This window comes from Oncorhynchus clarkii, chromosome 10 (genome assembly GCF_045791955.1).
Source record: "Oncorhynchus clarkii lewisi isolate Uvic-CL-2024 chromosome 10, UVic_Ocla_1.0, whole genome shotgun sequence".
NCBI lineage: Eukaryota > Metazoa > Chordata > Actinopteri > Salmoniformes > Salmonidae > Oncorhynchus > Oncorhynchus clarkii.
Genome location: NC_092156.1, coordinates 20,541,569 through 20,569,136, shown reverse-complemented (window position 1 = coordinate 20,569,136; position 27,568 = coordinate 20,541,569). Strand labels below are relative to the sequence as shown.

Here is a 27,568-nt window from a genome sequence, read left to right as displayed (position 1 = left end):
TGTATATGTGTGTGTATGTGTGCGTGCAAGCATGTATGCGCATGTGTGTGTGTCTGTGTGCATGTGTGAGTTTCTCAATCTACCCATCTACCTATCTAGCCCTGTGCTCCCTCAGAAGCCCTTTACATGGCAGTAGGCCTCCAGGCTGGAAAAGAGGATGTAGATGAACCAGAGGCCAAAGAAGAATAGGGTGGTGAGCACCTTGGTGACTTTGGGCCCCCCCAGCTCTCCCCCTACAGATGGCCGGCGGCGGAGCATCAGCACCCCCATGTTGATGAAGGCGAAGATGGTGAAGAGCGTGACCGAGAAGGCCAGTGAGCCGGGGTCCACGCGGAAAGTTTGACCTTTGGTCTCCCAGTAGATGGCAGCGATGGACCACGCCACCCCGATGCCCAAGAAAACGTTGACTGCATTGCTACCCGTCACGTTGCCCACCGACGCGTCGGCATACTGGTCCTGGGTGGCAGCGACTTTACTGGCAAAGGTGTCTATGGAAAGAGATTTGGGTTAGAGTTTAGAATAAGGTTAGGATTAGTATCACTAAGGCTGGGAGATGTTTAATTAGAGGTTGGGAGGTATGGTTTTGGGATATAGTTGGTTCAAGAGCTAGGTTTAGGGTAAATAGCTAGCTTGGATTGAAGATAAAGTAACTTAAAGCAGACACTCAGTCACACACACACACACACACACACACACACACACACACACACACACACACACACACACACACACACACACACACACACACACACACACACACACACACACACACACACACACACACACACACACACACACACACACACACACACACACACGTCCAACACACACACACACTCACCAGGGATGGAGGTGCCCAGAGCCACAAACACCACAGCAGTGACACTGTCTTTGAGGCCCACGGTGCAGCCGAAGTGGGAGGCCAGGTCCCCGATGACGGTGGTTAGTAAGCCAATGACAATGATGGACACCACAAAGCAGGCCCAGCCATTCCAGTACTCGGTAGGTGGCACGCAGGCAAACAGAATCTTCCAGAAAACTGTCACAATGTGCATGAAGTAGTCGAAGCAGTTGGGCATTCGCCGCTCCACTCCCTCTTCCTCGTCACCTGGCAAAATGAGGCAGGTAGAGGACAGTGAAAAACAGTGTTATCGATGAGCATTTATCGATAGCATACATTTGCTGGAGAAAAGACCAAACCATGATACAAACCATACAGACAAACAAACACGCATGCACACACACACACAATATACTGTAAAATATACACAATATATATGTACAGGGCATTCGGTAAGTATTCAGATCCCTTGATTTTTCCACATTTTGTTGCGTTACTGGCTTATTGTAAAAAAAAAGTTTTCTTTTTAATCCCTCAATCTACACACAATACAATGACACACAATGACAAATCAAAAACAGGTTTTTAGAAATTTTTGTAAATTTATTACAAAAAAACCCCGAAATATCATATTTACATAAGTATTCAGACCCTTTACCCAGTACTTTGTTGAAGCACCTTTGGCCGCCATTACAGCCTGGAGTCTTCTTGGGTACATGACGCTACAAGCTTGGCACACCTTTATTTGGGGACTTTATCCCATTGTTTTCTGCAGATCCTCTCAAGCTTGGACAGGTAGGATGGGGAGCCCCGCTGCACAGCTATTTTCAGGTCTCTCCAGAGATGTTCGATCAGATTTAAGTCTGGGCTCTGGCTGGGCCACTCAAGAACATTCATAGACCGGTCCCGAAGCCACTCCTGCGTTGTAGCAGGTTTTCATCAAGGATCTCTCTGTACGTTGCTCCGTTCATATTTCCCTTAATCCAGACTAGTCTCCCAGACCACCATGCTTCACCGTAGGGATGGTGCCAGGTTTTCTACAGATGTGACGCTTGGCATTCAGGCCCAAGAGTTCAATCTTGTTTTCATCAGACCAGAGAATCTAGTTTCTCATGGTCTGAGAGTCCTTTAGGTGCCTTTTGGCCAACTCCAAGTGGGCTGTCATGTTCCTTTACTGAGGAGTCACTTCTGTCTGGCCACTCTACCATAAAGGCCTGATTGGTGGAGTGCTGCAGAGAAGGTTGTCCTTCTGGAAGGTTCTCCCATCGCCACAGAGGAACTCTGGATCTCTGTCAGAGTGACCATTGGGTTCTTGGTCATCTCCCTGACCAAGGTCCTTCTCCCCTGATTGCTCAGTTTGGCCGGGCGGCCAGCTCTAGGAAGAGTCTTGGTGGTTCTACACGTCTTCCATTTAAGAATGATGGAGGCTGGATAATTCCTTCGACCTCATGGCTTGGTTTTTGCTCTGACATGCAATATCAACTGTGGGACCTTACATAGACAGGTATGTGCTTTTCCAAATCATGTCCAATCAATTTAATTGACCACAGGTGGACTCCAATCAAGTTGTAGAAGCATCTCAAGGATGATCAATGGAAACAAGATGTACCTGAGCTCAATTTCGAGTCTCATAGCGAAGGGCCTGGATACTTACGTAAATAAGGTATTTCTGTTTTCGCTTTGTCATTATGGGGTATTGTGTGTAGATTGATTAATAAAAGTTGTTTTTTAATCCATTTTAGAATAAGGCTGTAACGTAACAAATTGTGGAAAAAGTCAAGCGGTCTGAATACTTTCCGAATGCACTGTATGTATCATTACATATTTGTGAATTATTTACATGACATAACTCAGGTTATGTCTGACCTCCTGAACTGACTGTGACTGCCTCAATGAACTGTTCTCTCCAGGAATGAGTTCCAATCACCACAGCCAGATTGGTGTCCTTCAAGAGTTTGTCCACGGTGCTCTATCAAAACACAAAAAAGATTAGCAATGAGAGTGGGCAAGTATTCAACAACAAAAGCTGACACGGCATGCTCTGAAGCGCAAACACATAAAATGTCACACACATTCTGTCTCATGACTTCTGTTCTTATCAAACTGAAGTCAGGATAGACATGAGGGTAGAAGAGAAGTATCATTACTGTTAAAACGGCCAGCTTCAGTCAGCTGATTCTAGCCATTACTTCGGCAGCTTAGTCTCCCATTCAGAGGACCCCCACTTTTGTTAGTGTCTTATTGGTCAAGGTCAGTCCAAATAATTATCACCACATCTCCTTCAGCCTATCACTGGCCTTGATTCCCAGGACTTCAGTTTCAGTTAGTCTATGACCCCAGCACTCTGTGTGGTCAGAAACATGCTATCCCCATCCTGATGAGCACATCCACAGTTTTACCACTTTCTGAACTTTTCCTGCTGTGGACTGAATCCCTGTATGTCTGATGTTTAATTGTGTGTGCATCTAAACATAAGTGCCTTGAGATCTGTGTCATATTATGTGGAGCTAAGTTTAGTGGTTTATTGTGTACAATTACTGTGTATTGAGGTTGTTAGCTAGCTCGAGCTCCCGCTCGCGTTGGCACTACCATTAGCATTTTGTATTGGAATGCATGAGCATTTCAGCATAACTGTTAGTGATTAGCATTTATTAGCATTACTCATTTATTGTGCTAAGCTATTTTCTATTCTATATACAGTACCAGTCAAAAGTTTAGACACACCTACTCATTCAAAGGTTTTTCTTTATTTTTGCCATTTCTACATTGTTGAATAATAGTGAAGACATCAACATGATTAAATAGGACATATGGAATCATGTAGTAACCAAAAAAGTGTTAAACAAATCTAAATATATTTTTATATAATATAATTGCCTTGATGACAGCTTTGCACACTCTTGGCATTCTCTCAACCAATTTAATGAGGTAGTCACCTGGAATGCATTTCAATTAACAGGTTTACCTTGTTAAAAGTTTATTTGTGGAATTTCTTTCCTTTCATAATGCGTTTGAGCCAATCAGTTTTGTTGTGACACGGTAGGGGTGGTATAGAGAAGATTTACCAAATAGGGCTAAGACCAAGTTCATGTTATGGCAAAAACAGCTCAAATAAGCAAAGAGAAATTACAGTTCATCATTACTTTAAGACATGAATGTCAGTCAATGCGTAAAATTTCAAAAACTTTGAAAGTTTCTTCAAGTGCACACACAAAAACCATCAAGCGCTATGATGAAACTGGCTCTCATGACCGCCACAGGAAAGGAAGACCCAGAGACCCAGAGTTACCTCTGCAACAGAGGATAAGCCTAAATAAATCCTTCACAGAGTTCAAGTAACAGACACAACACCAACTGTTCAGAGGAGACTGGGTGAATCAGGCCTTCATGGTCGAATTGCTGCAAGGAAACATTTACTAAAGGACACCAATAAGAAGAGACTTGCTTGGGCCAAGAAACATGAGCAATGGACATTAGACCGGTGGAATTCTGTCCTTTGGTCTGATGAGTCCAAATTTGAGATTTTTGGTTCCAACCGCCGTGTCTTTGTGAGACGCAGAGTAGGTGAACGGATGATCTCTGCATGTGTGGTTCCCACCGTGAAGCATGGAGGAGGAGTTGTGATGGTATGGGGATGCTTTGCTGATGACACTGCCAGTAATTTACTGAGAATTCAACGCACACTTAACCAGCATGGCTACCACAGCATTCTGCAGCGATACGCCATCCCATCTGGTTGGCGCATAGTGGGACTATCATTTGTTTTTCAACAGGACAATGACCTAACACACATCCACGCTGTGTACGGGCTATTTGACCAATAAATAGAGTGATGGAGAATGAATCAGATGATTTGACCTCCACAATCACCTGACGTCAACCCAATTGAGATGGTTTGGGATGAGTTGGACCGCAGAGTGAAGGAAAAGCAGCCAACAAGTACTCAGCATATGTGGGAAATCCTTCAAGACTGTTTGAAAAGCATTCCAGGTGAAGCTGGTTGAGGGAATGAGTGTGCAAAGCTGTCATCGAGGCAAAGGGTAGCTACTTTAAAGAATCTAAAATCTAAAATATATTTTGATTTGTTTAACACTTTTTTGGTTACTAAATGATGCCATATGTGATATTATTTCTTTCTCCTCTTTCCTTTCAGGACCACATACAGTGGGGCAAAAAAGTATTTAGTCAGCCACCAATTGTGCAAGATGAGAGAGGCCTGTAATTTTCATCATAGGTACACTTCAACTATGACAGACAAAATGAGAAGATTTTTTTATGAATTTATTTGCAAATTATGGTGGAAAATAAGTATTTGGTCACCTACAAACAAGCAAGATTTCTGGCTCTCACAGACCTGTAACTTCTTCTTTAAGAGGCTCCTCTGTCCTCCACTCGTTACCTGTATTAATGGCACCTGTTTGAACTTGTTATCAGTATAAAAGACACCTGTCTACAACCTCAAACAGTCACACTCCAAACTCCACTATGGCCAAGACCAAAGAGCTGTCAAAGGACACCAGAAACAAAATTGTAGACCTGCACCAGGCTGGGAAGACTGAATCTGCAATAAGTAAGCAGCTTGGTTTGAAGAAATCAACTGTTGGAGCAATTATTAGGAAATGGAAGACATACAAGACCACTGATAATCTCCCTCGATCTGGGGCTCCACGCAAGATCTCACCCCGTGGGGTCAAAATGATCACAAGAACGGTGAGCAAAAATCCCAGAACCACACGGGGGGACCTAGTGAATGACCTGCAGAGAGCTGGGACCAAAGTAACAAAGCCTACCATCAGTAACACACTACGCCACCAGGGACTCAAATCCTGTAGTGCCAGATGTGTCCCCCTGCTTAAGCCAGTACATGTCCAGGCCCGTCTGAAGTTTACTAGAAAGCATTTGGATGATCCAGAAGAAGATTGGGAGAATGTCATATGGTCAGATGAAACCAAAATATAACTTTTTGGTAAAAACTCAACTCGTCGTGTTTGGAGGACAAAGAATGCTGAGTTGCATCCAAAGAACACCATATCTACTGTGAAGCATGGGGGTGGAAACATTATGCTTTGGGGCTGTTTATCTGCAAAGGGACCAGGATGACTGATCCGTGTAAAGGAAAGAATGAATGGGGCCATGTATCGTGAGATTTTGAGTGAAAACTTCCTTCCATCAGCAAGGGCATTGAAGATGAAACGTGGCTGGGTCTTTCAGCATGACAATGATCCCAAACACACCGCCCGGGCAACGAAGGAGTGGCTTCGTAAGAAGCATTTCAAGGTCCTGGAGTGGCCTAGCCAGTCTCCAGATCTCAACCCCATAGAAAATCTTTGGAGGGAGTTGAAAGTCCGTGTTGCCCAGCAAAAGCCCCAAAACATCACTGCTCTAGAGGAGATCTGCATGGAGGAATGGGCCAAAATACCAGCAACAGTGTGTGAAAACCTTGTGAAGACTTACAGAAAACGTTTGACCTCTGTCATTGCCAACAAAGGGTATATAACAAAGTATTGAGATAAACTTTTGTTATTGACCAAATACATATTTTCCACCATAATTTGCAAATAAATTCATAAAAAAATCCTACAATGTGATTTTCTGGATTTTTTTCCCTCATTTTGTATGTCATAGTTGAAGTGTACCTATGATGAAAATGACAGGCCTCTCTCATCTTTTTTAAGTGGGAGAACTTGCACAATTGGTGGCTGACTAAATACTTTTTTGCCCCACTGTAGTTAATGTCAGTTAACACTGGACATGATTCTCAGTTGTCTGAACCATGAGTGGTCAGATGTGTCATTTGTGTGTGTGAGTGTGGATATCCTCCATTAAACTCCTATATCCGCCTCATCCTTGTTCTGACCGGACATTCTGTAGTGTTTGCTACCGGGCTCAAACCAGCACCTAAGGTTTCTTATTACATTCACAGTCCTTCGATTCTCTACAATCCTACCCCTATTTTTCAATTACATTACATACATTTCCTGTCTTGTCACTTACAGGACAGTTTGTGTGAAAAGGTTTATTGGCTTTGATATACATTCTATCAACATCACAATATACTGTATCTATTCCAGTGTTTCCCGACCTGGTCCTCGGACATCCCCCCGAGAGATTACCCCAGCGATTCCACATTAGTTTAAAATACATTTTTAGAACTAGCTCACCTGATTCAATTAGTAATCTAATTACCAAGCCCTTAAGAAGTTGAATCAGGTGTTCTGGTGGTTGAATAGACCAAATGTGTAATGGCTGGTGGGGGGCAAAACTAGGTTGAGCAACAGCTCTGTTCTATTCTGAAAGATGAGAATGTGTAAATTGAAGTAGAGATCCTCCAGTTCTAGAGGTTCTCAGTTAAGAGACACCTCAGTCCTGTCAAATTAATCCCAGAGCACACTGCATGCTAGTTGCTACAATACCGGGTCTAGTATCCCATTTGGAGTCATTCCCTGTCGGATCTGTTGGGTGAGAGGGTGCCACAGTGAGAGGGGTTAATCAAACATAACACAACACACATACAGACACGCACGCACACACTGTATATGACACACACACACACACACACACACACACACACACACACACACACACACACACACACACACACACACACACACACACACACACACACACACACACACACACACACACACACACACACACACACACACACCTTAAACTCGTAGGACTCCTCTATGATGACCTCTAGCCTGCTGTGCTCCCCTAGAATGGGCTTCCCCATCTCTGAGATACGTCTGGCGTCCTCCTCTTCTGGAGTAGGGTTCCCTAAAGGGGGAGAGGAAAGGGGAATGTTCTCTTACTACAATACATGATGGGACTAATATAAATGGAGTTAAACAAATACATATTTTGTAGTAATGATGGGGTTAGACAGGTGAACTAAGCTCATGATGCATTAATAAGCGATGTTGTAAAATAATCAATGGGTATATATCATTTTAATGTTCAAAAGCGTCTGTAAAAATCACAGTGGACCTTTCAATTGTGTGCAAAACTTATTAGATCTTACCCTGGTTGAGCAGCAGAGCTGCAATAGGAAGAGAAAAAAATAAATGCGTGATTTTGAGATGTGATTACTTATAATGCTATTCAAGCTAAAGTGATTTTTGCATTGAACCTTTATTTATTCACGTTAGTCTCATTGAAATCAAATGTATTTTGCAAGCGAGACCTTGTCAAAATAGCAGCAGTCGACAAAAGACAGAAGTGACAGTACACAGTACACATGCAAGGAATTGATCAACTGAGAAACATTATACTTGGGACAATGTACAAACAATAAATTAATGACAGATTCATCAGATCACAATGTGCATTCTGAAAGTAACCATGCAGTTAGGAAAGAATCAGTACAAATTAACCGACATCAAATTTAAATATTCCTGCGTCTCCATCCTCTACTAAATGCAATAGTGAGCTCATCCAAAGAGGTATAGGCGTGACTTTAATCCATGTGAAAAAAAATGTGGAAGTGCTTTTTCAATGGGAGAGGGTCCATCGAGTTCGATTAACATAAAAAAATGAAAGCTAATTCACTATGTGAGGCCTATTTGATCGACTAGGAGGTGCATAATGTTTACATTGTTACGAAGGTCCTGTATGAGTGGACAAGCTTGACATCACTGTTATGCACTGTACGTCGTACTGTGCTGTTGTTATGGTGCACGACAGTGTGCTGCTTTATATATGAATGGATTATCAGAATGAGTGGCACATGTCAAATCAAATCAAAGTTTATTTGTCACGTGTACCGAATACAACAGGTGTAGACCTTACAGGGAAATGCTTCATTACAGGCTCTAACCAATAGTGCAAAAAAGGTATTAGGTGAACAATAGGTAAGTAAATAAATAAATCAACAGTAAAAATACAGGCTATATGCAGTAGTGAGGCTATAAAAGTAGCGAGGCTACATACAGACACCGGTTAGTCAGGCTGATTGAGGTAGAATGTACATGTAGATATGGTTAAAGTGACTATGCATATATGATGAACAGAGAGTAGCAGTAGCGTAAAAGAGGGATTGGCGGGTGGTGGGTGGCGGGACACAATGCAGGTAGCCCGGTTAGCCAATGTGCAGGAGCACTGGTTGGTCGGCCCAATTGAGGTAGTATGTACATTAAACGTCGGAGTGATTTACAAGGTGAAACCGTGCAAACGTGTGTTCTACAGCTCAGCTAGATATAACAATCACAACGAATTTGAGGAAAACAACTTTATTTCAGGTCTTGTTCTGCCTAGTGACAAATCTCTCTGGCATCTTATTGGTTAAGAGTTCCAGCCTTTTCTCCGACTACATGGACAACGATTCCCAAGGCAAGTCCATTATCTTGTCAGTGTAGTTAAAAATCTTTGGCACATCTCCCAGCCTCACTACATTCTGCCTTCAAAGAGGGGCTGAACTCATTGATTAGGCCTAGTATTTTAGCCTTCTCACAAAAAATGCAAGAAGCCATTCGTTTTGGGGGTGTGGTTTGATGTGGGTGTGATATCCCAAACAGCCACTGTACCAACTGCGTGACGCAGCATGAAAACGTGAACGTAATTGGTCAAGAATCCCAAGCTCCGAGTGTTAAAATGTCCTCATCTCTAGAGAAGTATCTTTGAATGTGTTTAAATCTGAAAGTGTGGCAAGTGAAGTGTGTAACAATGAGTCAAAAATAGTGAAATCAAAAGAATGGAACAAACCAAGCAAGTTGTAGTAGAAGACAAGGACCGGTCCAATAATGCATTTCTTATTGGACTGCGTTTTTTGGACAAGGAGATTAATTTGGGAAATCCATTTGCAATATTGAGGACTGTGAAGAAAGCAGTGGGAAAGGTGCATTCAATCAAGGTGACTCGAAGCGGCCTTGTTTTGGTTTATTGTGTCGATGAAGAACAGAAGAAGCTGCACTGGATCTGGCAAAATTGTCCACGTCAGAAGTAACATCTATTGATCTTCGGAGCAGGGCGCCTGCCAAAGGAGTTATAGCTGGAGTCTCGTTGGATATAGTCAGAAAATCCTAGGAGTGGTCAGTGCATTTCACCTGATCCGTATGGTAAATGGAAGGAAGAAGAAAAGACTATCATTATTATTGTTCTTTGAGGAGACTCTACCTGAATATGTGAAGCTTGGATATGTAAGGTAAGCTGTGAGAGCACTTGTGCCCAAACCATTATAGTGTGGGAATTGTACAAGATAAAATGTGACAATAAAACCGAGTCAATGTGTGGGGGTCCAGGTTAGTTGAGGTAATTTGTATATGTAGGTAGAGGTAAAGTGACTATGCATAGATAATAAACAGCAAGTTGCAGCAGTGTAAAAACAAAGGGGGGGGGGGGCCAATGCAAATAATGCAAATGAATTGTTCAGCAGTCTTATGGCTTGGGGGTAGAAGCTGTTAAGGAGCCTTTTGGACCTAGTCTTGGCGCTCCGGTACCGCTTGCCGTGCGGTAGCAGAGAGAACAGTTTATGACTTGCATGACTGGAGTCTTTGACAATTTTTTGTGCCTTCCTCTGACACCACCTAGTATATAGGTCATGGATGGCAGGAAGCTTGGCCCCAGTGGTTTACACACTACCTTCTGTAGCGTCTTGCGGTCAGATGCCGAGCAGTTGCCATACCAGGCGGTGATGCAACCGGTCAGGATGCTCTCAATGGTGCAGCTTTAGAACTTTTTGAGGATGTGGGGACCCATGCCAAATCTTTTCAGTCTCCTGAGGGGGAAAAGGCGTTGTCGTGCCCTCTTCAAAACTTTCTTGGTGTGTTTGGACCATGATAGTTTGTTGGTGATGTGGACACCAAGGGACTTGAAACTTAACCCACTCCACTACAGCCCCGTCGATGTGAATGGGGGCATGTTCGGACCTCCTTTTCCTGCATTCCACGATCATCTCCTTTGTCTTGCACACGGAAAGGTTGTTCGCTTGGCACCACACTGCCAGGTCTCTGACCTCCCTATAGGGTGTCTTATCATTGTCGATGATCAGGCCTACCACCGTTGTGTCGTCAGCAAACTTAATGATGGCGTTGGAGTCGTGCTTGGCCACGCAGTTGTGGGTGAACAGGGAGTACAGGAGGGGGCTAAGCACGCACACCTGAGGGGCCCACGGGTTGAGGATCAGCGTGGCACATGTGTTGTTGCCTAGCCTTACCACCTGTGGGCGGCCTGTCAGGAAGTCCAGGATCCAGTTGCAGAAAGAGATGTTTAGTCCAAGGGTCCTTAGCTTAGTGATAATCTTTATGGGCACTATGGTGTTGAACGCTGAGCTGTAGTCAATAAACAGCATTCTCACATAGGTGTTCCTTTTGTCCAGGTGAGAAAGGGCAGTGTGGAAGGCCATTGAGATTGTGTCATCTGTGGATCTGTTGGGGTGGTATGCGAATTGGAATGGGTCTAGGTTTTCTGGGATAATGGTGTTGATGTGAGCCATGACCAGCCTTTCAAATCTCATCATGGCTACCGACGTGAATGCTATGGGGCGGTAATCATTTAGGCAGGTTACCTTCACTTTCTAGGGCACAGGGAGGTCTGCTTGAAACATGTAGGTATTATATGGTCACATGTTTGTAGAAGGGAGAAGTATGGTATTGAAGAATATGTGAATGGAAATTGTTGCAACTGTGGTGGGGATCATACTCCAGACTTCCTTAAGTGCCCTGTTAGGGTGAAGGAGGTGTCAAGGATCATGGCTGTGCAGCAGATCTATGTGGAGGCGTTGAAGACAGTCCCAGGGGCAAGAGGCAACAGTGTTGAAGATGCATTACAACCAGTTGCTAGTGTTTTAAGTCAATCGAGTGATCCTGATACATTCCTTGTGAAGAAGGTGGATTTTGTGGCATTTATAGCCACAGTAATTAATTGTACAGCATAAGTGTCTAAGAAGTCCAAGAAGCTGGATATCATTACTGGATATCATTACATCTGCAGCCAATATGATTTTGGGGCTCAAAGACTGGACTATTGTCACTGGGAAATGTTCCCGCCCTCACAGGAGTCTTCTGAGCTTGTGTACCTGATTAGAATTGGGGGGGGGGGGGGGGGGGGTTTACAGAAAAGCGTTGATTTTGTTTAGTAATTATTTTGTTCGTTGTTAGTTTTGTATATTATTTTTTCCTTTTAGGGATCCTTAATATTTACCTGCACAGTAGGTGGCAGAATGCACATCCAATTATTGCAAATGCCATTATAGCCAAGTTAACAAACAGCCAAGTTAACAAACAGATCACTGACCATTTCGAATCCCACTGTACCTTCTCCGCTGTGCAATCCGGAGTGCACGTCAGCCACGCTCAAGGTACTAAACGATATCACAACTGCCATCGATAAAAGACAGTACTGTGCAGCCGTCTTCATCGACCTGGCCAAGGCTTTTGAATCTGTCAATCACCACATTCTTATTGGCAGACTCAACAGCCTTGGTTTCTGAGATGACTGCCTCGCCTGGTTCACCAACTACTTCTCAGATAGAGTTCAGTGTGTCAAATTGAAGGGCCTGTTGTCCGGACCTCTGGCAGTCTCTATGGGGGTACCACAGGGTTTAATTCTCGGGCCTACTCTTTTCTATGTATACATCAATGATGTCGCTCTTGCTGCGGGTGCTTCCTTGATCCACCTCTACGCAGACGACACCATTCTGTATACAACACACCTCCAAACAAGCTTCAATGCCATACAACACTCCTTCCGTGGCCTCCAACTGCTCTTAAACTCTAGTCAAACTAAATGCATGCTTTTCAACCGATAGCTGCCTGTACCCACCTGCCCGACTAGCATCACTACTCTGGACGGTTCTGACTTAGAATATGTGGACAACTACCTAGGTGTCTGGCTAGACTGTAAACTCTCCTTTCAGACTCATGTTAAGCATCTCCAATCCAAAATTAAATCTAGAATCGGCTTCCTATTTCGCAACAAACCGTCCTTCACTCACGCTGCCAAACATACCCTCGTAAAACTGACTATCCTGCCGATCCTCGACTTCGGAAATGTCATCTACAAAATAGCCTCCAACACTCTACTCAGCAAACTGGATGCAGTCTATCACAGTGCCATCTGTTTTGTCACCAAAGCCCATATACCAACCACCACTGCGACTTGTATGCTCTCATCAGCTGGCCCTCACTACATATTCGGCGCCAGACCCACTGGCTCCAGATCATCTATAAGTCTTTGCTAGGTAAAGCTCCACCTTATCTCAGCTCACTGGTCACCATAACAACACCCACCCATAGCACTCGCTCCAGCAGGTATATCTCACTGGTCATCCCCAAAGCCAACACCTACTTTGGCCGTCTTTCCTTCCAGTTCTCTGCTGCCAATGATGGAACAAATTGCAAAAATAGCTGAAGTTGGAGACTTATATCTCCCTCACTAACTTTAAGCATCAGCTATCTGAGCAGCTTACCGATCGCTGCAGCTGTACACAGCCCATCTGTAAATAGTCCATTCAACTACCTACCTCATCCCCATGTTGTTTTTATTGACTTTTTTTTGCTCTCTTGCACACCAGGATTTCTACTTGCATCATCATCTGCACATCTATCACTCCAGTCTTAATTTTCTAAATTGTAATTACTTTGTTACTATGGCCTATTTATTGCCTTACCTCCTTACGCCATTTGCACACACTGTATATAATGTTTCTATTGTGTTATTGACTGTACATTTGTTTATCCCACGTGTAACTCTGTGTTGTTTTTTGTTGCACTGCTTTACTTTATCTTGGCCAGTTCGCAGTTGTAAATGAGAACTTGTTCTCAACTGGCCTACCTGGTTAAATAAAGGTGAAATAAAAACATTTATACAATAAAAATGATACAATAGAAGGAGAAGAGTAGTATCTTTGATAACAGTTGTGTTTGTGATGCTAACATTAACTCAAAAATGTGAAAATGCTTGAGTTGGAAAAACCCAAGCTGTTTATGATGAACAAGTCTCGTTCTGTCAACATAACATTGGCGATGATGTATGTCTCGTTTTTAGTCCAGAGACACTGTGCGCTAATGCCTCAATTGGTGTCAATAAAGAAAAGGGCGGGCTATAGGTTTGTTTCTACTGCTACGATTGGATAGCATGCAGCTGTACTTTAGGTTGAGTCTGCAGTGAGATCGGGTCGCTTGCTGCTGAGCTCCGAATCACTGATTATTTTGGCACTGCCAACCATGAGCATGTGGGCAGGATTGAAATCTAAACCCCAAAAAAGGAAAGCTGTTGTGGGAAAGCTGTTGTGTACCCTAGATTCCCTACATTTTGGAAGATTGGTTATGGAAAATATTACGCAATGACCAAAGTTCTACCACTTACCCGTAGTCCATTTTGCAACTACTACAATTTTTTACGACTAGTACCGATGATATATAGGCCGTTTTCAATCAGCTAAGTTGTTTTTGAAGTTCAGCTCTTCTTTAATTCCCTCCTTTCAAATAAATATCCTCCATTCCTCAATTCAATTTTAATCTATTCTGTTCCTTTTTTTCTGATTCCCACACCACCTCCTCCTTGGCACATTGAGTTCCCTTTCAGTCAGTCAACTTTGCTACAACATACTATGGGGGAGTTGCACTCTCACAACTTTGAATGAAGGATATGCAATCACACGTGATAAGGCCCATGAAATCCGTGCCTCGCTGGAAGTCCTGCCTTCCACAGGTGATAAGCATGAGGCTCGGCTTCATTCCTTCAATTATTCAGCTCTTCACCTCGGTGTGATCAGGAACAATTCACACTACTAAAACAAACAATTGGAAAACGAGACTGTCTTACATTGCGCCAACTAAACTGTCCTATAGTGGTAGAGCTTGCTCAGCCCCTGGACGTTGGGGGCTGAAGTTTGTACTTGTTCTCATGGACACTGGGAGACTCTAATCTTGGCTCACTCCCTACTGCTGGGGAGCAGTGAGCACATGTTCTCGCTTCAGTTGAAGCATGTCCCCGGTTGACTCAACTACAGTGCAGATCTTTTATCCAGGTGGGATCCTCTCTCTCAGGAGTGGAGGCTACACCCCGGGGTGGTCTCCTTAATATGGGAAATGTTTGGCAGGGCCGACGTAGATCGCGTTGCAAGAAAATGCGCAGTGTTGTTTCAGGATGATTTTCCCCGAGGGACAATACAATTAAAGGGATACTTCAGGATTTTGGCAATGAAGCTCTTTATCTACCTCCCCAAAGTCCGATGAACTCATGGATACCATTTGTATGTCTCTGCATGCAGTTTGATGGAAGTTGCTAATGTAACTAGCATTAGCGCAATGACTGGACATCTAGGGTAAGTGCTAGCATGTTAGTTAGCATTGGCTCACCAAACTACCAAATCAAATCTTATTTGTCACATACACATGGTTAGCAGATGTTAATGCAAGTGTAGCGAAATGCTTGTGCTTCTAGTTCCGACAATGCAGTAATAACCAACGAGTAATCTAACCTAACAATTTCACAACAACTACCTTATACAAACTACCTTATACTTAAAGATATATGAATGAGTGACAGTACAGAACGGCATAGGCAAGATGCAGTAGATGATATCGAGTACAGTATATACATATGAGATGAGTAATGTAGGGTATGTAAACATTATATTAAGTGGCATTGTTTAAAGTGGCTAGGGATACATTTTTTACATCAATTTTTCCATTATTAAAGTGGCTGGAGTTGAGTCAGTATGTTGGCAGCAGCCACTCAATGTTAGTGGTGGCTGTTTAAAAGTCTGATGGCCGGGCCTCCCGGGTGGCGCAGTGGTTAAGGGCTGTGCCACCAGAGACTCTGGGTTCGCGCCCAGGCTCTGTCGTAACCGGGAGGTCCGTGGGGCGACGCACAATTGGCATAGCGTCGTCCGGGTTAGGAAGGGCTTGGCCAGGAGGGATATCCTTGTCTAATCGCGCACCAGCGACTCCTGTGGCGGGCCGGGCGCAGTGCATGCTAACCAAGGTTGCCAGGTGCACAGTGTTTCCTCCGACACATTGGTGAGGCTAGCTTCCAGGTTGGATGCGCACTGTGTTAAGAAGCAGTGCGCTTGGTTGGGTTGTGTAGTGTATCGGAGGACGCATTACTTTCAACCTTCGTCTCTCCCGAGCCCGTACAGGAGTTGTAGCGATGAGACAAGATAGTAGCTACTAACAATTGGATACCACGAAATTGGGGAGAAAAAGGGGTAAAATTTAAAAATGTAAAAAAGTCTGATGGCCTTGAGATAGAAGCTATTTTTCAGTCTCTCGGTCCCTGCTTTGATGCACCTGTACTGACCTCGCCTTCTGGATGATAGCGGGGTGAACAGGCAGTGGCTCAGGTGGTTGTTGTCCTTGATGATCTTTATGGCTTTCCTGTGATATCGGGTGGTGTAGGTGTCCTGGAGAGCAGGTAGTTTGCACCCGGTGATGCGTTGTGCAGACCTCACTACCCTCGGGAGAGCCTTACGGTTGTGGGCGGAGCAGTTGCCGTACCAGGCGGTGATACGTTTGTGAGTGCTTTTGGTGACAAGCCGAATTTCTTCAGCCTCCTGAGGTTGAAGAGGCGCTGCTGCGTCTTCTTCACCACGCTGTCTGTGTGGGTGGACCAATTCAGTTTGTCCGTGATGTGTGCGCCGAGGAACTTAAAAATTACTACCCTCTCCACTACTGTCCCGTTGATGTGGATAGGGGGGTGCTCCCTCTGCTGTTTCCTGAAGTCCATGATCATCTCCTTTGTTTTGTTGACGTTGAGTGTGAGGTTATTTTCCTGACACCACACTCCGAGGGCCCTCACCTCCTCCCTGGAGGCCGTCTCGTCGTTGTTGGTAATCAAGCCTACCACTGTAGTGTCGTCTGCAAACTTGATGATTGAGTTGGAGGCATGCATGGCCACGCAGTCGTGGATGAACAAGGAGTACAGGAGAAAGAGAGGAGAGGACTCAGATCCCCAGTGTTGCGGATCAGCGGGGTGGAGATGTTGTTACCTACCCTCACCACCTGGGGGCGGCCCGCCAGGAAGTCCAGTACCCAGTTGCACAGGACGGGGTCGAGACCCAGGGTCTCGAGTTTGATGTTGAGTTTGGAGGGTACTATGGTGTTAAATGCCGAGCTGTAGTCGATGAACAGCATTCTCACATAGATATTCCTCTTGTCCAGTTGGGTTAGGGCAGTGTGCAGTGTGGTTGTGATTGCGTCGTCTGTGGACCTATTGGGGCGGTAAGCAAATTGGAGTGGGTCTAGGGTGTCAGGTAGGGTGGAGGTGATATGGTCCTTGACTAGTCTCTCAAAGCACTTCATGATGACAGAAGTGAGTGCTTCGGGGTGGTAGTTGTTTAGCTCAGTTACCTTAGCTTTCTTGGGAACAGGAACAATGGTGGCCCTCTTGAATGTGGGAACAGCAGACTGGGATAGGGATTGATTGAATATGTCTGTAAACACCAGCCAGCTGGTCTGTGCGTGCTCTGAGGACGTGGCTGGGGATGCCGTCTGGTCCTGCAGCCTTGCGAGGGTTAACACGTTTAAATGTTTTACTCATGTTGGCTGCAGTGAAGGAGAGTCCGCAGGTTGTGGTAGTGGCCGTGTCAGTGGCACTGTATTGTTCTCAAAGCGAGCAAAGCAGTTGTTTAGTCTGTCTGGGAGCAAGACATCCTTGTCCACGACGGGGCTGGTTTTCTTTTTGTAATCCGTGATTGACTGTAGACCCTGCCACATACCTCTTGTGTCTGAGTCGTTGAATTGCGACTACTTTGTCTCTATACTGACGCAAAGCTTGTTTGATTAGTCTTGCGGAGGGAATAGCTACACTGTTTGTATTCGGTCATGTTTCCGGTCACCTTGCCCTGGTTAAAAGCAGTGGTTTGTGCTTTCAGTTTCGCGCGAATGCTGCCATCCATGGTTTCTGGTTTAGGAATGTTTTAATAGTTGCTGTGGGTACGACATCGCCGGTGCACTTGCTAATAAACTCGCTCACCGAATCAGCGTATCGTCAATGTTGTTGATGGACGCAATGCGGAATTTATCCCAATCCACGTGATCGAAGCAATCTTGAAGCGTGGAATCAGATTGGTCGGACCAGCGTTGAACAGACCTGAGCACGGGAGCTTCCTGTTTTAGTTTCTGTCTATAGGCTGTGGTGGTCAGCTTTTCCAAAAGGAGGGCGGGGCCTTATATGCGTCGCGGAAGTTAGAATAACAATGATGCAGGGTTTTACCAGCCCTGGTAGCACAATCAATATTTTTTTATTTTACCTTTATTTAACTAGGCAAGTCAGTTAAGAACAAATTCTTATTTTCAATGACGGCCTAGGAACAATGGGTTAACTGCCTGTTCAGGGGCAGAATGACAGATTTGTACCTTGTCAGCTCGGGGGTTTGAACTTGCAACCTTCCGGTTACTAGTCCAACGCTCTAACTACTAGGCTACCCTGCTGTCGACATTTGATTGTGAGGAATCTAAGACAGGTGAACAGAAGGACTTGATCACACCACGTCTTGTTAATCATAAGGCATACCCCCCCCCCCTCTTCTTACCAGAAAGATGCTTGTTTCTGTCGGCGCGATGTGTGAAGAAACCAGCTGGCTGTACCGACTCCGATAGCGTGTCTCGAGTGAGCCATGTTTCCGTGAAGCAAAGAACGTTACATAAAAATGTCTCTAATGTCTGTCTGGAATGCTACCCTTGCTCGGATTTCATCAACCTTGTTGTCAAGAGACTGGACATTGGCGAGTAGTATGCTCGGGAGCGGTGCGCAATGTGCCCGTCTCCGGAGCCTGACCAGAAGACCGCTTCGTCTGCCCCTTTTACGGTGTCGTTGTTTTGGTTCGCCGGCTGGGATCCGATCCATTGTCCTGGGTGGTGGGCAAAACAGAGGATCCGCTTCGGGAAAGTCGTATTCCTGGTCGTAATGATGGTGAGTTCACGTTGCTCTTATATCAAGTAGTGCCTCCCGACTGTATGTAATAAAACCTAAGATTACCTGGGGTACCAATGTAAGAAATAACACGTAAAAAAACAAAATACTGCATAGTTTCCTAGCAACGCGAAGCGAGGCGGCCATCTCTGTGAAAATTGGCTGCAGAGACAGTTCATCTGATTCTGGGGAAGTAGATTCTGTAAATCCCGAAGTATCCCTTTAATCTTATATTATCTTATAAAACTCTTCTAGAGATACTGCAAGTGTAGTGGGAAAAGGTTTCTCACAATATGTGCCAAATGGCAATTTTCGCTGTGTGTAACAGTGGATAGTAGGTTGAACAAACCTTTTGAGATTTTTTATTAACTAACACTAACCTTCACACACAACACACCCCACTGACCTGAGATTCCTCGCTTTAGCCATTTGGGCTCATCCAGCACAATGAAGAAGTTTTCCTGCTTCTCATATTCCTCCACATTTACAATGCGTACCTGTAGAGTCTGACTGTGGAGAGACATGCAAGCATGCACCCACCCCCCCACACACACACATACATACATATACACACCCACACTCACACAGGGAGAGAGAGAAGAGGGTTGTCATCAATACACATTGTTATATTTGTAGACGTTTTAAACACATTTGATGAGGATAAAAGGAAAACATGTTAAGATAAATATTTTGTTGAATAACACACACACACACACACACACACACACACACACACACACACACACACACAGAGCTAGTGCATTCATCTTAAGATAGCTAGGTGAGACAACCACATCTCAGTAATAGCAAGTACAACTGAAGAGTACTTATAAAACACGTATAATCCACACATTTTCACTTGTTTTTTCATCAGAAATTATTGCTTATGAGTAACTTAATGTGTATGGGTACCCTCATGTTGTCATGCCCTGACCATAGAGAGCCCTTGTTTCTCTATGGTGTAGTAGGTCAGGGCGTGACTGGGGGTATTCTAGTTCATTATTTCTATGTGGTGTTCTAGTTTATTTTTCTATGTTGGTGATTTGTATGATTCCCAATTAGAGGCAGCTGGTAATCATTGTCTCTAATTGGGGATCATATTTAGGTAGCATTTTTCCCACCTGTGTTTGTGGAATATTACTTTGTGTTTTGTGCATGTGCACCACATAGTCACGTTTCGAAGTTAGCATTAACAAAAAAATAAATCAATAAACTAAGTTTCACTTTATAATAAATATGTGGAACTCAACATCTGCTGTGTCTTGGTCCGTCTCTCCACACGTACGGGACACATGTTTTTATACATAGAGTTTAGATGTGTTATTTTGCAAAACACTAGACAGTATATTCATTGTTTAGCTGGAATCGTTCCTATCCTGTACATTTGACTGTGATTTGTGGTTGATGAACGCACTAACTGTAAGTCTCTCTGGATAAGAGCACCTGACAAAAATGTCAAATGTAAATGTTTTACATACAGATCTCATAACTGTATTGAATTATTATTTATTTATTTTTGTCACAAATGTGTAATTTGTACAGTTCTTTATTTCAAATGTAGTTATTTGTAACAGTTAACTGTGTAAAACCCAGCAGTACTACTTATTTCTCAGAGTGACGTGGATATATAGCATTAAAAAAACATGATTATTTGTCTCTGAAATGAAACCGTCAAGTAACAGATTTTAAACAAATACATGTCTGTCATTGAACAACCCTATGCCATGATTAGACGGTAAAAAAATATCTTTCAAAATTTCTTTAAAAAATAAAAGTTAATTTTCAAACAATTCTGAAAATGGATATATAGCGTTTTGGAATGAAACTCTTCAATTGTTTCTCAATAAGTGCGACTGTTACTTCACGAAATGCAAGGGTTTAATTTCTGCTGCTCCATAGGAAAGCACCATGTAGTGGACGCGGGCTTTGACTGGAACCAGTGGAATGTGCAAAGGAGCGGGTTGACATGGGAGAGCATGGGAATGTTGAGCACCAGGCGGGTTGCAGCGTTCTGGACAAGTTGCAGGGGTTTGATTGCACAAGCGGGGAACCCAGCCAACAGAGAGTTGCAGTAGTCCAGACGGGAGATGACCTGAATTAGAACCTGCGCTACTTCCTGTGTTAGGTAGGGTCGTACTCTACGGATGTTGTAGAGCATGAACCTGCAGGAGCGAGTTACTGCTTTGATGTTTGCGGAGAGTGACAGGGTGTTGTCCAGGATCACGCCAAGGTTCTTTGAACTCTGGAAGGTGAACTCCTGGAGTTGTCAACCATGATGGAATGGTCTCGCACCCGTCCCATGAAGCAAGCAAACAATACTTTCCTACCCTCTGAAACATTAACAAACACCCTGTCATTTAAATCACATCAGTAGCTGAGGTGCAATAAAGAATTTAACACATAGCGGAGGCTAAATAATTCACAGTGCATCACATACACAACACTCAAACACACACGGTACTGTACACACACAGAAATACAAACATGAACTAAACAACAGATAAACAGAACCTTAAACCACTTACCACTTACTCCTCGATCACACCGACAGCATCATTGCATTTTGGTACACCAGAAGTATATTCATTTGGATTTATCGAACGTATGTATCAAAATGTATGCATAGACGGCTTGACAGAAATGGTAGCAGACGGTGAATGTTGAACTTTGTTGCACACATATCCAGATGATGCTGCGTACCATTTTGCGCATTGACGATGTACAGTGGGGCAAAAAAGTATTTAGTCAGCCACCAATTATGCAAGTTCTCCCACTTAAAAAGATGAGAGAGGCCTGTAGTTTTCATCATAGGCACACTTCAACTATGACAGACAAAATGAGAAGAAAAATCCAGAAAATCACATTGTAGGATTTTTAATTAATTTATTTGCAAATTATGGTGGAAAATACTGATTTGGTCACCTACAAACAAGCAAGATTTCTGTCTCTCACAGACCTGTAACTTCTTCTTTAAGAGGCTCCTCTGTCCTCCACTCGTTACCTGTATTAATGGCACCTGTTTGAACTTGTTATCAGTATAAAAGACACCTGTCCACAACCTCAAACAGTCACACTCCAAACTCCACTATGGCCAAGACCAAAGAGCTGTCAAAGGACACCAGAAACAAAATTGTAGACCTGCACCAGGCTGGGAAGACTGAATCTGCAATAGGTAAGCAGCTTGGTTTGAAGAAATCAAATGTGGGAGCAATTATTAGGAAATGGAAGACATACAAGACCACTGATAATCTCCCTCGATCTGGGGCTCCATGCAAGATCTCACCCCGTGGGGTCAAAATGATCACAAGAACGGTGAGCAAAAATCCCAGAACCACACGGGGGGACCTAGTGAATGACCTGCAGAGAGCTGGGACCAAAGTAACAAAGCCTACCATCAGCAAGGGCATTGAAGATGAAACGTGGCTGGGTCTTTCAGCATGACAATGATCCCAAACACACAGCCTGGGCAACGAAGGAGTGGCTTCGTAAGAAGCATTTCAAGGTCCTGGAGTGGCCTAGCCAGTCTCCAGATCTCAACCGCATAGAAAATCTTTGGAGGTTGAAAGTCCGTGCAACAGCAACAGCCCCAAAACATCACTGCTCTAGAGGAAATCTGCATGGAGGAATGGGCCAAAATACCAGCAACAGTGTGTGAAAACCTTGTGAAGACTTACAGAAAACGTTTGACCTCTGTCATTGCCAACAAAGGGTATATAACAAAGTATTGAGATAAACTTTTGTTATTGACCAAATACTTATTTTCCACCATCATTTGCAAATAAATTCATTAAAAATCCTACAATGTGATTTTCTGGATTTTTCTTCTCATTTTGTCTGTCATAGTTGAAGTGTACCTATGATGAAAATTACAGGCCTCTCTCATCTTTTTAAGTGGGAGAACTTGCACAATTGGTGGCTGACTAAATACTTTTTTGCCCCACTGTAGGTCGAGGTGTTAGTGCACCATTACAGTAATAACTACAATATGTGACCTGAAATGACATCACATTACAGTATGAGTACTACCTGTAAGTGCACAATTAGTCCAATGTGCAACCACAGCTTATATCGTCTGAACGTTTAAGAAAGGATCTGTCCGCTAACATTAGCAAGAGGCTGTCAATCATAAACTAATGGACGCTGCTCCACATGGGAGTCACTGACTGACACAGTGACAACCCATAATAATCCCCATCACCCCAGTTACTGTAGCCTTAGGATACATTTCCATCAATATTACATAGTACATGTGGACACCTACACAGACACACACATTCTGTACATGAATATAATTTTGATCCCATTTGCTTAATGGGAGGGACACGTATAACATTCAGTATATGTGGACACAAACTGATGGAAAAACACATTTACCAACATACAACGATGCATTTACACTAAACTGTATGACAGTTCCCTCTAGACCTCAACCCTCATCTGTACTCTGTACTCTCATCTGTACAGCACTGCTGCTAACAAACCTTCCATCTGATTCCTTAGCAGAGAGAGTAGGCATTAGGCAATCTTGTTTTGGAGCCTCAGTGTCTACTGGGTTTCTCAGCTTCCTGTCTGTACATCATTGATTTGTTTGTGTAACTAAGTGCATACAGCTGGTTTTCCAGGTGGAATCAGACACCAGTTAAAAGGAAAGAGCAGCAATCAGTATACTGTGGCTAGCAAAATCCAGAGTAACCCTTCCCTGGTCTAACCTCATGTGCCAGGCTATAGGCTGTTGATGACCTAGCATTGACATCTGGTTGAAATTATGTAATTACAACCAGATTACAATTAGTTTACAACCAAATTAAATTATATAATTACAACCGGTTTACAACCAACAGGTTGTAATTTGGTTGTAATGACGCCATTTCAAACAGTTTTTCCGGCTGGGTACCGTCCCCCTACTTTAGGGTTGGCATAGAGCAGGCCTCACCTCGTCTGTTCGTTGGAGAACTCAAGCTCGCCCTTGGTCTCCTCGTAGTCCACGCCGGCACGGGCGCTGCCATCCTCAGTGCGGTAGGGCAACATCACGGTGCCCCGCGAGCCAGAGTTCCGCACCACCGTCACCACCATCGTACCGGAGCTCTCGCTCACTCGCAGCACGCGCTCGCCGAACGTGAAGATGCCGGCGTGGTCGTCGTCCAGGATGGTAACCATGGCAACTAACGGCTCCACCAGCCGGCCCTTGGGCGGCGTTCCCAGTGAAACCTCGTTGCCGCCCTCATCCAGACGGAGATTCTGCAGCCGCACAAAGAAGTGCTCGTCTTCCTCGAAGACGTCGTCGTCCAAGATGCCCACCTAAAAAGGACAGGGGACACACAAAAAGTTGTGTTGGGAATTACTGTATGCATTGAGACAATCTTATTTAAATGCCCAGTGCAGTCAAAAATGTGACTTTCCTGGGTTTTATATATATTTCCATGTAGGAATAATACTGTGAAATTGTGAACATGATGATAATGCACTTTTTAGTGTGAGAGCTGTTGGAAATTTCATGCTGTTTTGGTGGGATGGAGTTTTGGCCTGCCTGTTGACATCACTCCAATAAGAAAGAGAGTTCCAAACCTTTCTGCCAATAACAGCTAGTTCCCCCCCCCCACTCAGACCACTCCCAGACAGTCCTAGCAAAATTCTTCCTTGAGAAATTGCTCTTGTTAATTAAGAAGTTATTTTTGTTCCTTTTAGAGCATTTTGATGGAGAACAATCACAGTAAGGTACTTAATTGTTACCCAGAAATGATTTGATATTGAAGTAAAAACAGCTGCATTGTGCCTTTAATCTAATATCATCTGAAATGATTGAAACTAATCTCTAATCCATCCAAGAGCAAGTTTTCCCTTGCCACTGTCGCCTCTTTTCGCTCTTTGGAGGTGCAGACCATGACAAGTTGCTGACAAGTACTGTACTAGTAAACTAGTAAATTGACTAGTAAACAAATACTAGTCAATTAGTTAGTTGATTGATTGTTTGGTTGATCGAAGTATTACTCAAAACTACAGTAAACAGCGACTATTCACCTCCCTCCTCTCATAATTTCCCACCCTTTTTTCCCCTCTCCTTCCTTCTCTCTCCTCTCCATCTAACCTTAATCTCCTTCCGACTCTCCCCTGGTTTGAACACCAGCGTCCCCTCGCTAAACTCATAGTCCGCCCCGGCATTTGCCGAGCCATTCTCCGTGTGGTAGTCCACATAGAAGGTGTGCTGCCCCATGCCACCCTCACAGATCACTGCTAGGCTCAGGGTACCACAGTTCTCTGTGCACTGGTACTGGGAACGCTCAAAGGACAGGTGGGTGCACGTGGCCCTGTCCTCTTTCTCCAGGGCTCCACACTCCGTTGCGGCGGCTTTGCGTCTCGTGTGCTCTGCGGCATGCTTCTTGAGCACGTTGCCGGCACCGATCATCATGCGTGTGGCTTGGATGCGGTAAAAGGCGCGGCTCTTCCTTTGCTGCACCAGAGCTGAGTAGTTGGCCATCTCGATAAGCTGCTCCAAGTCTTTGTCCGGGTGCTTCTGCTTCAGGTCCTTCAGTATGCGTACCACCTAGGTTAGGTCACAACGTAAACACAATATTAACTAATGTTAATGTGTTAATACCAGGCTTAAACAAGGATAACAAAATGATACCGCAATGTAAACACAATGTTTGAAATACAACGTTAACACAATGTTTTAAAAAAAGGAACAGCACCAGGGCCAAGACACGTAAAGGACCAATACCATCTCCCTGCCCACTCCACTCTCCTATAATGCTAAACTCTTCTGACTCGTCCTGACTGTTCTCTTTCCTGATCTCCTGGCTCAGCCTACCTCATCTCTGTTCTGGTCCAGCTCCTTGCCTGTCTGAACAGAGACTGTGCAGACACTAGAGGAGTTTCCAGCAGTGGAATTGCTATCCGAGAACTTAGCGTCCATGATTACATCGATCCCCTTGGGCGCCAGGTCACCTTCCGTTTCCACAACAATGCCATGCCGCTTGTCGGCACGGTAACGCTTGTGCATGTACTTGTAGAAGAGCAGGCGGCGGTCGGCGATCCAAGCCAAGATCACACACACTGGGAAGTAGAGCAGAGTGACCAGAGCCTCCCACACCTGCAGAATTAACACACAACATTTCTATATAATATAAAAACACACAAATGCATTCAAAATCTGTCTATAAACCCCCGCTGAAACACAAACACACAGACACACACACGCAAATAATACAGACCTCCACTACTCCCGGGGAGATAACAGCCAGGATGAGGTAGAGCCAGATGTAAGCGAAGATGCTCCAGAAGGCTGTGATGAAGAATACTCTCAGATGTTTGATCTTTCGCGACTCCCCGTCGGGGATGACCCACACACACACTCCGATGATCACAAACATGTTGAAGGCAGCGCTGCCCACGATGGTGCCCGGTCCAAGCTCACCCGCGTCAAAGTTGTGACCACACACCTGCCAACAAGACAGCAAAGAAATCAAGTTGAATAACAAAATAAGCTAAGGTTACGCTACCTCCATTAAGGTATCTGTCAATGGGGAACCCAGTCTAATTCAAGCAAATCAAGGGTCCGTCAGGTGTAGCATGTAGTACAAATGGATTGTGGGGACACTCAGGGGTAGTGTGTAGAGCCCTGCACTGGCATGAATTTTAAGCCCGAGCCCTACCCATACTCGCAACGTTCAGGCCCTACCCTACCCAGGCCGATTGCTTCTGCGAAATTGAAGGCCCTGTCCGAAACCCAAGATCAGAAATAACTTCCTCCATTAGTAAATGCATTAGCCGCTCCTCTCTGTCTGTCACTCGCTCCCTGCGTGCAGGTTGAAGCACTTCTGACATCCTGTTATGATCTTACTCAGATATGACTGTACCGCGCAGGGGAGCAAGCGCAAATGGCTCAGCTTCAAAATGTTAGTGATCAATTTGTGATACCTGAGCCCTGCCCGTACCCTAGTTAGTGATGAAAGTTACGACCTACCCAGCCCTAATCTGATAGGTTTTTTAGGTTTATGGGGAGTGGGGACACTGGGGTAGTGTGTTGTATATACTATGGGGTGGTGTGTAGTGATGAAGGTTTTGTGAGGTCACCAGCATACCTCGATGACAGAGAGAAGGATCTCTGGTGCAGAGGAGCCCAGGGCCATGAGCGTGAGGTTAGACACAGTCTCGTTCCAGATCCGCACAGTGGTCACTGACGTCTCCCCGTTGGGTTTGGTGATAGTCACCTCTTTCTCCTACAAAGACAAGGACACACATCACAGTTAGGGGAACATGCAGCTAGTGTTTTACCAATACAACAATTCAGTGATATTGCCTATGAGCTGATGCTAGAGGACAGTATTTCAAAAGTTCCAGAACATTCACCAAAGTTCACAGGTTTTTCAGAAATCCCGGTCTGAGAATCCCAGAATCATTCCTGCTAAATTTCTGAAAAACCTGGGAACTTTGGGGAAAGTTTTCAGAATCACCACAGCATGAGAATGACTGAAGGACAAAACAGAGAGAGAAGTGGTCACTGGTCACCTGGGAGGTGATGACCTCGATGGAGGCCATGAAGCGGTCGGCGATGATGGACACACCCAGGAACATGTACATGAGGCAGGTAAAGTAGACTATCGCCCTCCCCGTCTGCTCCGCCAGTGGAGGGCTGAGTGGTAGCCACACAGGCAGCACAATGCCAGGTCTACACATAACCTTGTCTGTGCACGCCCGCTTGCCCCCTGTGGTGTTACCAGATGGGGAAGCTGGGGTGCCTGATACAGATGCCCGCTCCACCACCTGAGGCTTGGAATGGAAGGAAGAGGTGGCCGGGTGGGGCAGGAGGAGGAGGATGGAGAGGAGGAGTAGGAAGGATGGGAGTGGGGGATACACAGGGTGGGGTCCCAT

At 44.5% G+C, this 27,568-nt stretch overlaps 1 protein-coding gene across 1 annotated transcript; it reads right to left on the bottom strand.

The window, feature by feature from the left end:
* On the bottom strand, positions 1-27,568 carry LOC139419464 (solute carrier family 8 member 2a). The gene is made up of 13 exons (XM_071169411.1): positions 27,206-27,568; positions 26,779-26,916; positions 25,909-26,136; positions 25,506-25,787; positions 24,783-25,238; positions 23,631-23,995; positions 19,104-19,207; positions 7,866-7,883; positions 7,509-7,621; positions 7,255-7,293; positions 2,708-2,810; positions 842-1,108; positions 1-488 (listed from the first exon to the last, which is right to left on the bottom strand). The coding sequence occupies exons 1-13, from the start codon at positions 27,566-27,568 to the stop codon at positions 112-114; spliced, it is 2,853 nt and encodes a 950-aa protein (XP_071025512.1). The 3' UTR covers positions 1-111.

Bases quoted from the DNA above. Each gene is read 5' to 3' on its own strand.
- LOC139419464 (XM_071169411.1), bottom strand. From the start codon at position 27,568: ATGGGACCCCACCCTGTGTATCCCCCACTCCCATCCTTCCTACTCCTC. The intron at 25,239-25,505 runs GTAGGCTGAGCC...GACCTAACCTAG, and splicing joins TGGACCAGAACAGAGATGAG to GTGGTACGCATACTGAAGGA. The intron at 7,294-7,508 runs GTGTGTGTGTGT...CTCACCCAACAG, and splicing joins AGGAGTCCTACGAGTTTAAG to ATCCGACAGGGAATGACTCC.